General features: G+C 42.7%; 1 protein-coding gene and 1 long non-coding RNA gene across 2 annotated transcripts; both read right to left on the bottom strand.

Annotated features, from left to right (window-relative positions):
- Positions 1-4,011: 4,011 nt before the first annotated feature.
- Positions 4,012-5,963, bottom strand: LOC124327673. Its single transcript, XM_046786669.1, has 3 exons — positions 4,802-5,963; positions 4,632-4,756; positions 4,012-4,554 (listed from the first exon to the last, which is right to left on the bottom strand). The coding sequence occupies exons 1-3, from the start codon at positions 5,961-5,963 to the stop codon at positions 4,012-4,014; spliced, it is 1,830 nt and encodes a 609-aa protein (XP_046642625.1).
- A 1,202-nt stretch (positions 5,964-7,165) lies between these two features.
- On the bottom strand, positions 7,166-7,746 carry LOC124325905. The gene is made up of 3 exons (XR_006915445.1): positions 7,592-7,746; positions 7,428-7,530; positions 7,166-7,363 (listed from the first exon to the last, which is right to left on the bottom strand). It is a non-coding gene; the product is annotated as an uncharacterized LOC124325905 (long non-coding RNA).
- Positions 7,747-14,443: the final 6,697 nt, after the last annotated feature.

Here is a 14,443-nt window from a genome sequence, read left to right as displayed (position 1 = left end):
GAGACAGGCCAGCTGACAACGGACCTCGATGAAAAAGCTAGGATCCTGGCACAAAAATATGACCACACTGACAAGAACTCCCAAGACAACCCGACCAACGAACAGCACATCGCAAGGATGATGGACACCCCTGAATTGAACGGCCTAAATTCTCCGATAACGGAGCGAGAGCTGCGGGACGGGATGAGCAACCTGAAGAGCAACGCAATGGGCCAGGACATGGTCCACAACATGATGCTGAAGAACCTATCGAATGAAAATAAAAGCCCCTTGCTCCACCTCCTAAACTCCATGCTCCAAACAGCCAACGTGCCAGATGACTGGAAGAAAGCCTCCTCTCCCTCCTCCTCATTATCTTAATCCTTTAACCAGGCAAACCATCTACCGAATCAAAATCATACCGTCCAATCTCATTAACATCGTGCTTAGGAAAAATCATGGAGAGAATCGTAAACAAAAGACTATCATGGCTTCTTGAGAAAAATGGCAAGAGGCTAAAAACACAAGCAGGATTTCGCAAAGGAAGAAGCACCTTGACAACATTATCAGTCTGAACCACTACATCAGACAAGATTTCAATCAGCCCAAGTCACTCAACACCTACGCAGTCTTCCTCGACATCTCAAAAGCTTTTGATTCGACATGGATTCAAGGCCTTCTGTTTAAATTAAGCAATATCGGTATAACAGGCAACGTTCTCCGCTGGATATCTAATCTACTCCGCAATAGAACCTACAAACTCAGGCTAGGGCATACAACTTCTGAAAATCGCGATCTAAGAATAGGCGTCTCACAAGGTTCTCCACTTAGCCCATTCCAGTTTTCAATCATGATCGACGACTTCCCAATACTCGCAAGGCCCGGTGAAACCCTACTATTTGCTGATGACATTGAGTGCAATGCCCACGCAAGAGACGGAGCCGAAGCTGAGACCATCCTAACCCCTTATCTAAAGAAAGTCTCCAACTGGAATAAAAAATGGAGGTTCAACTTCTCCGGCCTCAAATCCAGACTCGTTAACTTCTCAAGACAAAGAAAGAAAGAAACAAAACCGCTACTCTTCATTTCCGGATCAAGAATTCCAGAAGTCAGTGAAATAAAACACCTGAGAGTCTAATTTGACAAAGGGCTACGATGGGCCAAGCAAACAGACGAAGTCTTACTCAAAACACCCAAGCTGAAAAGCCTCCTTAAAATACTCACCAACACCAAGCATGGACCAAGCATCGAATCCCTCGTCATTATCTACAAAGCACTAGTCAGAAGCCGCATCGATTACGGCATCGTGGTCTTCGGCTCTCCGAACCAGGTCAGAGAAACCAAGCTCGAAACTATTCAAAACAGCTTCATGAGGTGTAGTATCTTGACACAGGTGCCGTGTAACGAACTAAGGCTAGCACTTAGACGATGGGAGAGGATAATTAGACCTTGTGTATTCCTGGCTATGGCTCTGTTGCAACTACCCTTAGCCAACGGCTAGCGGGGCGACGTTGCCACATTTGGGATGCTACATTTCTCCCTCCTTCAGATAAGAGACACGGAATATATGATGACCTGAAGTGGGAATTACAGTTTTTGGGGAAATCTGAGTTTCGGGGTTGTTGTAGTAGGCTGCGGTTCTACTATTTCAGAGTGAGCGATTAACGTGTGACAGATTGTTAGAAAGGATAAGGACAGACAGTGAATGCGGTACATAATTTAAACTTGTGAGTTCTTGCCATCTTGCTTCTTCCCTTGTACGCCCTTTCCCACGTAGTGAAGAGGATCTGGACGTCTCCTGGGTCGCAATCCGCACCGCTCGGGTGCCGGTGGACGCTGTGGGACGTCATCTTCTTCGTCGGATGATAGGGGAGGAAAGTTGTCAGCGACGAAAGGTTCTGCGTCCGGCAAACCTTGAAAGTCGTCTCCGGCTTGGCGTGCCGGCGGCTCCGCCGCATTTTCGTGTGAGGGTTCATCTGCGGCATCCGGCGGAGGAGGATTGGGAAGTGGAAGGGCCATCGGCGCCGGGACTCTAGCACCATCGCTTTCCATCAGTACAGGATCACCACAGTCAAAAGGTTTGAAGAATGAGGAATTTCTGGTGACCAATTTTTTCGCTGATGATGCCGTGATCATGCTGCCCTTCTTTTCAGCTATGGTTAGCGGTTCGGGAAAGAAAGCTGGGGCCATTTTATTTTTTAATTTTTTTTCATTGCGCAGCAGCACCGTATCGCCAACTTGAACTGTAGATGGTTTTCGGTAGCGACTGTTGTTCGCATAGACTGCAATTTTTTGTTTCGCCTCGCCGTCATTGACGCGGGCCTGACGATGATGGTCACCTAAATGATCTGCATTTTCCCGCGGGATTTCCGGCAACAGGGTTTTGAGTTCCCTATTGAAAAGGAGTTTGGCTGGGGAGAAACCTGTGACTGTGTGCGGTGTTGCTCGGTAGCTTAAAAGAAAACGGTTCAAACCGTCTTTCCAGTTTTGTACCTCCACGCCGGCTGTCTGAATCATTTTGGTGAGGGATTGCATGATCGTTTCGACTTCTCCGTTGGCTGGGGCCCAAACTGGGGTGACTTTTCGGAGATGAATTCCCATTTTCTTCATATACTATGAAGATTCTGATCCATTGAACGGCGGACCGTTGTCAGCACGAATAACAGCTGGAATTCCGTGTTGAGCGAAGATACGTTCTAGACATGTGATCGTACTTCTGGTCGATGTGGAATTAACGTGGTGCACTTCTGGAAAACGGGAGTAGTCATCGATGACGACAAATACCTCTTCGCCTGTTGAAAGGGAGTAAAAGTCCATGCTGAGATTAACCCACGGGCCAGAGGGCATTGGTGACATCGCCACCGGCTCTTTTTTTTGAGAAGCGGTGCAGGCCTGGCACGGAAGGCATCTCAGAATCGCTGTTTCCACATCTTTGTTGATGTTGGGAAACCAGATTTTGCTTCTAATTAGCTCCTTCGTTTTTGACACTCCTTGGTGGCCTTGGTGGGCCAACTGAATGGCTTTTGCTTGCAGCGCTCGGGGAATACACAACTTATTGTTTTTTGTGAGTGTTTTTCTGTCAGTGCTTACCGATAGCTGCTCACGGCATTTAAAGTACGCTGATGTCTTTAAGTTTGTCCAGTTTTGTGATGTCATGGCCTTAATGACTGCTTGAATTTCCGGATCGGCTACAGATGCTTCTTGGACCTCAGGGACAGACATCGATTTCGGGATCGAGGACGCCGTAATAAAGTTAATGTGTTGTTCTGCCGTTTTAGTTGCCATCGCGTCGTTGGTGATGGCAATCGGATGGCGCGACAGGTAGTCAGCTGGATTTGTTGCGCCCGGGATATGCTTGATTGTTGCGTTGTATGGAGCTAGTTTGAGGCTCCATCTTTCCAACCTGGTGTTGCGATGTGACATGCCATTGAAGATGGAGATTAATGGTTTGTGGTCGCTGAGCACCGTCACTGGTTTCCCAAAGATGTAAATATGAAAATACTGGCATCCCCAGAGTACTGCGAGAGCTTCTCGTTCGAGTTGGGAATACCACTGTTCCGTGATGCTGAGCGATTTGATTGCAAATGCAATGATGCGAAAATCGTTATCTCCATATTGTTGGGTTAAGATTGCGGCTAGTCCAATTGGGCTTGCAACGACTATGATTTGGGACGGGATGTTCGTGTTGAAGTACGCCAGGACTGGCTCGTTGGCCAATAGTTCTTTGATGGAGTTGACGGATGCCTCACAATCGACCGTCCATTGGAATGTTGCGTCTTTTTTCGTTAGTTCCCGTAGGGGTGCTGTGATGTCTGCAAAACCGGGTATGAATCGCCGTACGTAGTTGGCCATGCCAAAGAAGCTTCTTACGGCGTCGCACGATTCCGGAGTTTCGAGGGATATCACTGCTGCTATTTTTTCGGGATCAGCTTGAATGCCGTTACGAGAGAAAATGAATCCGTAAAACTTGATTTTGGCTTGACGGAATCGACACTTCGCTTCGTTGAGAGTGATGTTCATATGATGTATCTTTTATAATACCGCGTTGAGGCGGCGGTCGTGTTCTTCCGTGCTTTTTCCCCATACAAGAATGTCGTCACTGACGTTTATGGCACCATCTAATCCAGTGAGGGTCTGGCGAATGGCATTTTGAAACACCTCCGCTGCGGAATTGACACCGAAGAATAGACGTTTGTACCGCCAGAGTCCAACGTGAGTAGAGAAAGTTCTGATGAATCGGCTTTCTTCATCCAGCTCCAGTTGATGATAGCCGTGAGCCAGGTCCAAGGCTGGTGAGAACATCACTGCTCCGTCTAGATCGGATAAGATGTCATCTAGCGTGGGTGTGACGTGACGTTCCCTCTCAATAGCTTTGTTAGCTTCTGTCACGTCGACGCAGATTCTAATTTTGGTATTGTCGTGCGGCTTCGTGGTGACTACTGTAGGAGAGACCCATGGAGTTGGGCCGTCGACTGGCTCGATGATGTTCATTTCAACCAAGTGTTTGAGTTCCTTTTCGACTGGTGGAGATGGAGTGGAATGCGACGATGAGTGTTGGCTACCGGCTTGACGGATCTATCGATGTGGAGTTTGACGGAGAAATCTTTCAGCTTACCGATTCCATTGAATAGCCTGGGAAATTTTGTGTTTACGTTGAAAATGTTGCTGGTGTCCTCCTGGATCGACACTGCGTTGGTCATGTGCATCAGACCTAGTTTAGAGGCCATTTTCCCGCTCAACAGATTTCCACCGTCCCCCGGACAGATGTAGGCTGTTCCTGCAACAGTGTTACCATTGTGGGATATTTGGACCTGTTAAGCACCTTTCAGGGGCAGTGGTTCTTTTGAGTTGTACGTGAATATCTTAATTGATGTAGCCGTTAACTGTGGCTTTCCGAGGTGGCGGTAGGCTTGTTGATCTAGGAGAGTTACTGTAGATCCGAAGTCCGCGATGACTGGAATGTTGACGTTGTTAACGGCAACTTCAAATCGAGCGCTTCGGAGACCTTTGGCCGTGATTTGAAACGCGTTTTCGTCTTCGGACTCGGAGTCGGATTTTTCGACGATCGTAACGTTTGCTCTTTCCTTTTGTTTCGTAGGGTGATAGGATTTGGTCTGCTGTTTGAGTATGCTGCTGTTGGATTGGTTAGCTCGCTCCCTCCAGGGTGAACGACAGAACTGTTCGAAGTGGTGAATGTTCAGGCAGTTGCTGCACTGATGAAAGCGGGCAGGGCATGTTGATAATCGTTGGTGGAACTGGCCACCACAGAATGAGCAGCTTCGTCTGTCCGTGGGTTGGTTTGGCTGGTTGGTTGTGTCGTGTTGACTCTGTTTGTTCCGCCATTTTGGCTGGTCTCGAGTTGATTTGTTTTGCCGCATCGCCAGGGCTGTTTGATCCATTTCCTTTTCCATTTTGTTCGCCTGGGTGGCTGCAGCCTCTAAAGCTCTTGCTTTGGTCAGTACACCGTCCAGTGTCATTGCTGGTTTTTCCAGTATTTTTCGTCTCAGCTCGGTTGAGGTGCACCCTATTGTCAATTGGGCTTTGATCTCCCTATCTTTGTCGGTGAAGCCACAGTTTTTTGCGGATTGTTGGAGTCGCGTGTGGAATGAATCGAAGGACTCACCGTCGTGCTGTCGAGACTGTCGAAGAAGAAATGTAAACATTTCAAAATCCGTGTTCACTCTGGGTGCGAAGTGGTCATTTAACGCACGCCGTGCTGCTTCGTAGATGGTCTCGTTAACTGCAGCCACTCCCGCCGCGGCAGGTGTTTTTACACGGATGTTTGAGTCGAGAGTATCGAAGATTTCAAACACGCGTTCTCCACCGTAGTGGAGAATCAGGGATTTTCGTCGTGCATCATCGGTGATGTTGAGTGCTGCTAAGAAATTGTCAAAGCGATTGACCCATTTGGCCCAGCGAGGTCCCACTGATGATTGGTCTTCGTCCACGTCGAATGGCGGAAAAGATGGTAGGGACGACGCCATGATGGACACCACGTTGTGAGATGCACTAAGACTAGCTGTGACCGGCTTCACTTTCAATCGCAAGACAGAGAAAGCTGAATAATCAGATGCACACAGTTACGGTTCGATAAATCTCGTCGCCAATGTAGTATCTTGACACAGGTGCCGTGTAACGAACTAAGGCTAGCACTTAGACGATGGGAGAGGATAATTAGACCTTGTGTATTCCTGGCTATGGCTCCGTTGCAACTACCCTTAGCCAACGGCTAGCGGGGCGACGTTGCCACATTTGGGATGCTACAATGAGGATCATCTTTGGCGCAACAAAATCTACACCCATTAAAGAAATGCTGCTCGAACTGAACCTTCAGCCTCTGAAGACAAGGAAGACTTGGCTATCGGGGAGATTCATCATCAGAATCGAGAAACAATCAAATCAACCTATGTATCCAATCTGCCTAAATCTCAGGAGAAATCCAACAAACTGGAAAAACCAGAACACGCCCTCCCTCAAACAAGCAACATCGCACATCACTTTGGCCGGCCTAAAACTCTTCCAAAGTACACAGCCTTCTACGCACAAAATAAAGCCATGGGAGATAATCCCAATCATCACCGACTATCTCGAAATTTCCAAAAAAGAAGCCCTATCCAACCCGATGAAAGCAAGATTTCCCTTCTATGAGTACAAAAACAAACTAAACATCATAGAAGCCTACACTGACGGATCTTTAAATAAAGACACAAAGAATACGACCTATGCAGCAGTCCTTCCTTCCTGGAATATAGAAGAAGCAGGAACCCTGGCAGAAGGAACCTCAATCTTCACAGCCGAAGCTTTCGGTATCCTCAGAGCTATGGAAATAGCGTACTCCCACGAGGAATACATCGCCGAATTCGTCATCTTCACCGACTCCAAATCAGTCTTGAAAGCACTTGACGGCCCTGTAAAGAACAAACACCACGTCATTCAAGAAATAATCAAAACTTCACTGAATCTAAAAAGTAGTGGTACCAGAGTGAGAATCTGCTAGGTACCCAGCCATGTAGGCATTCCAGGAAATGAAAGAGCCGACATCCTAGCGAATCTCGAAAACTCTCTCAACAACAGAACCTCACTCGGTAAGGCGCTCTCAATTTCGGAAGAAACTTCTATCTTCAAGCTGTACCTAAAATAATTTAATATGAAAGAATTAAAAATAAGCAACGATAAAGTCAACATCCAAAACAGAAAACAACCTGGCTTTCTCAAGTGGCACCTCCATAAATCCCGAACAATAACAAGAATCCTCTTTAGACTGAGGACTGGCCACAATAGACTGCGTGCCCAACTAGCCAGGCATAGACCAGAACAAGACCCAAGCTGCGAAGAATGTGATGCACCTGAAACAACAGAACATGCTCTAATACACTGCACCGCCCTTGAAATGAAAAGATTAGACATTATTAACTTTTTTGCAACGAAAAATATCAGCTTAAACCTACCAAATCTCCTTGGCCTCAACCTCGATTTAAACCACAGCACCCAACATGAGATCAAGTACCTTCTGGTAAGGTTTTTAAAAAACACAAGACTCGTCAACAGAATCTAGCAAGGGAAAAAGAAAACTTTAAGCAATCACAAGGAACCAATTTAATCGTTTCACTACCAAATGCGGCCGCCAATCTCCACAACTAACTTTCACCAGGTCCACACTCAGCACATAAAAGAAAAAAAAGACAGCGAAGAAGAAGGTGGGGGCTAAAGGGCTATCCACAGCCCATCATATGAAGAAATCTCTGGCTACCAGAGGGCCTCTTCAGAGCCCCATGACTATTATTTTAAAAAAATCGTTTACAAGTTTGTTGTCTCTGAATACCATTACTTGGTCGTTGCACCGATGACTTTCATACATAATTTGACACTCGGTGAAGGAGGTATCTAATGCCACTCGGTTGGTCACGATCACCACTTATCTGAAAAAGTCGACTAAGACCCGCTTTTGGGGCTTCAAATGTGCACATAATTGTCCCGGAAATTTCGCCTTAGCTCTTTTTTCAGTGTAGACCGTGTAGTTGACTGAGAGTGTGGATGAATGTCTTCGTCCGGATGGCAATCTTTGTCTGAGAATTGAAGAATTCCCACATGGGTTTGTGTGGTACAGTCGCACACGGTGAGATTGAAGGCCAGTGGTGACGTTATGTACAACCCTAGAAAGAGAATGATTTGGGCCAGCAGCATGATGCTGTGGCACAGTACAGATGGAAATAGGAGAGATAGGAATACGGCGATGATAGACAACACAAGAATCGGTAACATTTTAAAAAAGAAGAAAGAAAACATTAAACATTCAGCACTTGGGTTTCATCTGCTCCGTCGGCGTAGCGTGCAGGCCTACGACGGATTCTTTTCCCCAGTTGTTCAAATTTATTGTCTGGGGTCGAATTTTCATTGTTATTGAGGGTTTCTTCATTTGCCTTGTGTGATGGGGGTGGTGGGTTGGATTGGGTGGGTTGAGGTTTTGGACTACCAGCGCAGTTTTGCGGGGGGTGAACTGAGTGGCTGTTTTTCTAGTGCGACCAAATTTTTTCTTTACTTTATTGGGCGACGGAGATGTTGATGATTCGACTACGGATTCTGCAGGTTGAATTTTTTCTTTGTCAGTTGTTTTTTTCTTGTGGCGTTTCCGTGGCGTCTTGTCTTACACCTTTTTTCCCACAGACGATTGTAGTTTGTTCTTTGTCATTTTCGTCGTTTTCAATCTCTGCAAGTTTCCTATTGTGATTCGTTGTCTTCGTCACCGCAAGTGGCGCAAGTGGCGCTGCTGTAGCTTTCAGCACTCTGCGCGTTTCCATTTAATTTGTCTGTGGTCTGCGTGTTTTTCTCTATCGTTGCTTTCTATCCATTGCCTACATCAAATGTCGATTAGAATGCGGGGCATGGCTCTTGTCGCCAGAGCATTGTTTCAAATAATGGTTTTAAGCGGTTTACATGGACTTGTTGGGGGTACATATGAATTATCGGCTATACCTACTGTCTTGTATGCATAGACTTTGATGATTCTATCAGGGCCTTATATTTCGAAGTAAATTTTTTACTATCAACCGTTAATACTACACGGATATAGAAAAACACGTAATCTCCTACTTTATATTCATTTTATTTTGCGCTACCCTTTGAAATGAAAAGCGGAGGCTGTTGACAAGTTCTCCAACATAGCCCGATGGGGATTTATCCGTTTTGGGGGCTGCATCGAGAAATTTATTTATTGGTACGTTGGGATCCCTTTCTTGCACAATGTAGTAGGGGGATATGAAAGATTGGCGAAAAGGAGAGGGTCGAGTAAATCCTCCCAATTTGAATGAGCGCCATCAACCAGCTCTTTCCTTAACATGGTCGTGAGCGTGTGGTTGAAGCGTTCATTTTCGTCATTGCTTGCTGAATGATAAGCAGTCGTGAATTTCTGCTTCATTTGTAGCTTGTGGCAGAAATATCGAAAAAAATTCGACGTGATGATAGTCCCGTGGTCAGAAACCATTGCTGTTGGCATTCCGTGTCGTGACAAGACAGTGTAAAACACAACCTGGTCTCACCAAACGCGACAAATGGTTCTGTCGAACCCGATTTTTGTCGCTGACAAAAGGTCCCAGCGGAGTACCAACACTTTTTTTTCTTTTTTTAGGCATCTCCGGAGGAGGGCTGGCAACCGTTTTTTGTATTTGAAATTTTATGATTTACCCCTTTCTGAACAATTTCAGCCATCGAAAACGAAATTTGAAATCGTGCTGCCCCCCTCCGTTTGCGGCCGATCGAACACCGATTTTTTTTTATCCCTTAAATTTTTTTTTCTACTTATGAACCTTTTTTGTGAAAGACCGACGAGCCCTAGAACTAATGGCAAGATTGGAAATTTTATATACTACACTTGAAAAACCTTTTTTAAGGCAACGCGACAAAAGGTCCGATCGAACACCGATATTTACAACATTTTCTTTTACCAAACCTTGTCGTATTGCCTCAGCTTTTTTTCATGAAACGCAATAAAAGAACCTTCAGATCGCATTTTAAGGGTCACCACAGTTTACTGAATCTTTTCGAACCCCTTTGTTTCAGTCTTTTCATACGCAACGCGACAAAAGAGCCTGTCGAACGATTGTTATTTTATCAAATTTATTTACTCTGTGTATGAACGTGACATCCTCTTGTTCTTATAATCTAACTCCATATTTCCATAGAGTTTGTCAAAATGAATGAAATTTTTTGTTCAAGTATGAAGTTTTTCTTAGGTGACGCGACAAAAGGATCTGTCGAAGGTTACAAAAATTTAAATTTCTTCACAATTCTAGAAAAGGGTATTTTTTTTATTTCAAATCTATCTAATGTGCTGTGCCATTATCTGAAAAAACAACCTTGTTACGTTTTTTCAAATATTTCGAAAATTATTCCTTTTATTCTAATGGTAGGGAATAAATAAATATTTTCATTGGTAGGCCTTTCTTGGTCCAACTATGAAAAACGGTTTCCTCATTGCGATGTTGTATAAGCTCTTTCGTCAAGAGACGGTTTTATCGACATTTGGTTTGGTCTACGGGCTGTTTTGTCTTGATCCTGAAATTTTTATTTTATCTTACCCTCATATATTTTCCCATTATTCAGTTATCTATTCCCAATAAATAACCATTAATTTCTAATATTTTGGCTTTTAAATATGCTAGGTTACACAATATGTATTACAGAGTTAAGAGTTTTTAAGGGGTTTTGCATTAACTGGACTGCAAACAATTGCAAAAAAAAGAGAAGAATACGTAGTTCTATTCGTAATCAGAAGAATCTTCACTTGTTTCATCTTCGGATGATTCTATTTCATATCTCGGCAAAAGTCCATTGAGCCTTTTGATTTCTTCGTATATTAAAAATGATCTCGCCATCATGCACCGAGAATTCTAAAATTAAAGAATTATAATGATACTCTTCGTGCAATACTTCTTCTACAAACACTTACCCCTTTTTCTGTTTTTTTTTTCATATTTTGTCTATTTAATCCCCTTTGAAGTTTCCTTCTCTCTTTTTCCAGAACAGAGATTTTTTTACGAATCGATATGTCATATGTTATTATTTCCTTCTCTACTAGATGTATTTCCTCTTTGTGTCGTAAAGAAAGCATCGATTTTTCGATTAGATTCATGTTATTTCTGTGATCGTCTGAAATCGATTTGAAATCTCATAATTATTTCATTGTTTACTAACGAAGAATGACTATACGTTACTCTTTTGGTCGGGTAGTTGCCAGGGGAAAAGTCCTTTGCAAAAATCCTCCAAAGTTATTAGCTAGATCATTAACAATTTCATTTTCTGGATGGGGCTGCTGGTCGTGATGCCATTCATTTATTTTGTCTATTAAACTTATTGCCTTTTTCTTAGTGGCACCAATGACACGGTTCATCTTCGATCTTTCTTTTGCTGTGGCTAATTAGTGTAAGGTATTAGTTATCAATAACGAAATTAAATAGATATGAGAGTAGAATGGTGCAATAATATAAGACACGTACTTGCAGTTTTTTCTCTCCTCTTTTTCAAAATCTGCATTTCGGAATATTGGGCCTCCAAATCGTTCATGAGATAACAAGGCGGCCCGGGTCCGTCGTCGTTTTTCCTTGCACTGCTTGCAGCTTTTTTCTTAAGTCGATCTTTAATTCCTGGTAAATCAGTTTCGGAAAGTTTAAAGGTCTCTAGCAAATCCTTCAGTTCCATTGAAAAGGCCTCAGCTAAAATACGGGACTAAAAGAAAAAATGAAACCAGTTCCAACCATGACTTTAAATGAAAATACTTTAAGTAATCGGCTGGCGAGAAATTTTGGCATTCGATCGAACCTCTCTGAATTGAGATACATCATACCAGCAGATAAAGTATCGTTTCTGTCTAAAGAGAAAAAAATTTCCTTCTTTTTCTTTTGGTGGGATTGTAATTTATTACTTCCTGGCGTCATGTGTTTGGTCCGGTTACCATATAATGACATAGATGCATTGACCTGTTCTTGTTCTTCTCCAACAGTAGCCCCAACACCATCAATCCAATGACCAGCCCATAGTATCTAAGGTTGAGTACAAAATTGTAAATATTAAATTATTTAAATCATTTACAAACACACAAAATAATTTTACTCACGTAGCAGTGCCACACATGCGCAATGGCGTGAAAACGAGCCAAGAAGGGGGTCATTTTTTCTGTTAAAATCGGAAATCTATCGCATTTTTCTTTGGGTCTCTTTTCCGATTTTCAAACATTTTAGCTCCTACTTTTTTTGCCCATTTCCAGTAAAGGCAAACAATGTCGTAGCAAAAGATTTTATAACCGAGGTTATACAAGAGGTTATGGAGATAGTGCACGTGAAGATACGTTTCGCCTACAAACATATTGACCGCTTGCAAAATAATGAGATGACGACAACAAGCCATAATAAGACCCGTCTCGTCAAGGTGCTTTTTGTTCGTCGAGCTATCTTTAGCTGCTTTAAAAACATTGCCACCGCAAGGATTTTTCTGACGCTCCTTGATTTATAATAATAAATGATTGTGTACTAATTTTAATACGGATGCATTATGGTTACATACCGGAACGATGTCTTCATCAATTTGTTTGATGTGAGAATTAACCTGTTCGTCTTTTGCGATCACTGCATTTTTCAACAAAGACTCATCGTGGTAGTCGGTGAAATAGGACTGAAACGAAATAGGACTGGTAGAAATAGGACTACGTTTTAGGACTAGTCAAATTAGGACTGGTCGAAATAGGACTACATTTTGCAAATCATTATTGCCAGTCCTATTTCTCCTTACGAGCAGTCCTATTTCTACCATCCACTAGTCCTATTTCTACCTGTCCTATTTCAACAGGTAAGAAATCTGGCATCCTTGTCGGATAGACAATATCTATGGTAATGAATTGCAAATTACCATTTGAACACTTTATTTCCTTCCTCTCAAATCAGCAATGGTGTATTGTTAATCAATTTGAGTTTCGAATTTTTTAAAAATAAAAATCGTCCAAAAGCTTCCGGCAACCACGCAATCACGCAACAATCACACACATAACGGCAGTTTTCTAAATCAAAAATAGTTAACTTATGGAAAGCGGAATTGTAACAAGATTAGTTACAGCAAATACTCCAAGGAAATATGTCGAACCAACTTAGTCTCTCACTGGAAGAATTCCTAATGTTTTTTGACGATGTACCTGCTGCAGCTTCGACGCCATTGGAGCCTTTTGCAGGAGTAGTAGACTCCATTTTAGTTAAGTAAATTTGAGTTTTTTTTTCTATTATATTTGCTATTCATTACCATAGATATTGATTTATATAATGCAATATGTGATTGATTGATATTACAGTACCTGAAGCTGTTGTAATTTAAAATTTTCAAAATTAAATTTTCATTTATCTCGCCTTGACCGAGAATCGAACCTCGATCCTCAATCCATTAGCATGAAAGAACGGATTGCTAATCATTATATCACCATTGCCGTTTTAGCCAAAGGGAAAAGATGGTGCCGTATGGTATGGCGCAGGTAAACCCCCCTTCTCTTACCCCTCTCCCATGGGTACGTACAATCCCCCCCCCTTCCGACCCCCCTTCTAGCCGGCTTGGGCTGCGCGTCAGTCCCGTAAAACGAAACTTTTAATACAATATCTTATTTCCAAATAAACCTTAAATTGCATTTCAAATTGATATTTCTAACAAATGGGCTTTATTAACATGATTGTATTCAACCTTTTTATAAAAAAAAAGTAAAAAAAGTTTTGAAATATACAAGTTATAAATGAAAAACGAACTGGACTATTACTAACATAGTTTAATTGGCTGAATAGTATATGAACGGTGCCGGATCTACACTACACTACTATCTTTGGCAAATCCGACAAGGATACCAGATCTCTTATCTGTTGAAATAGGACAGGTAGAAATAGGACTAGTGGATGGTAGAAATAGGACTGGCAATAATGATTTGCAAAATGTAGTCCTATTTCGACCAGTCCTATTTCTACTTAGTCCTAAAACGTAGTCCTATTTCTACCAGTCCTAATTCGTTTAATCCTAAATCACCGCCAATCCTCATCGTATCTAAATCAAATCTAATTAATTCGATTCACTTCATTTTTTTTTTTTTTAAGTTGCTAACCCTTTGCTTGCTGATTCAAGACGAGGGAGTCTGAAATTTCCGTCAACACAAGCAGCACTAGGATTATCGCCACAAGCCGGACAAGTGGTTTTATTTTGTTGCCTAATATCGGTGTCAAAAAAACCGTATACAAAATAATCGTATTCCTGACTTGCTTTGTTGAAGAGAGTTCTGTTGATGACATCAACCTAAAATGCCGAAACAGATGTTGTATTTGAATACCAAAACAGAGATTATACCGTATTTACCCTATCAGAAGCTTTTGAAATTCCATTCAGTGTTTCAATAAACTTTCGCTCCAATGACCCCAAGTTTTGATGTTTCAGATGAAACCAGAATTGCAGA

This window comes from Daphnia pulicaria, chromosome 2, assembly GCF_021234035.1.
Source record: "Daphnia pulicaria isolate SC F1-1A chromosome 2, SC_F0-13Bv2, whole genome shotgun sequence".
Taxonomy (NCBI): Eukaryota; Metazoa; Arthropoda; class Branchiopoda; order Diplostraca; family Daphniidae; genus Daphnia; species Daphnia pulicaria.
This window is presented reverse-complemented; position numbering and strand designations above follow the sequence as displayed.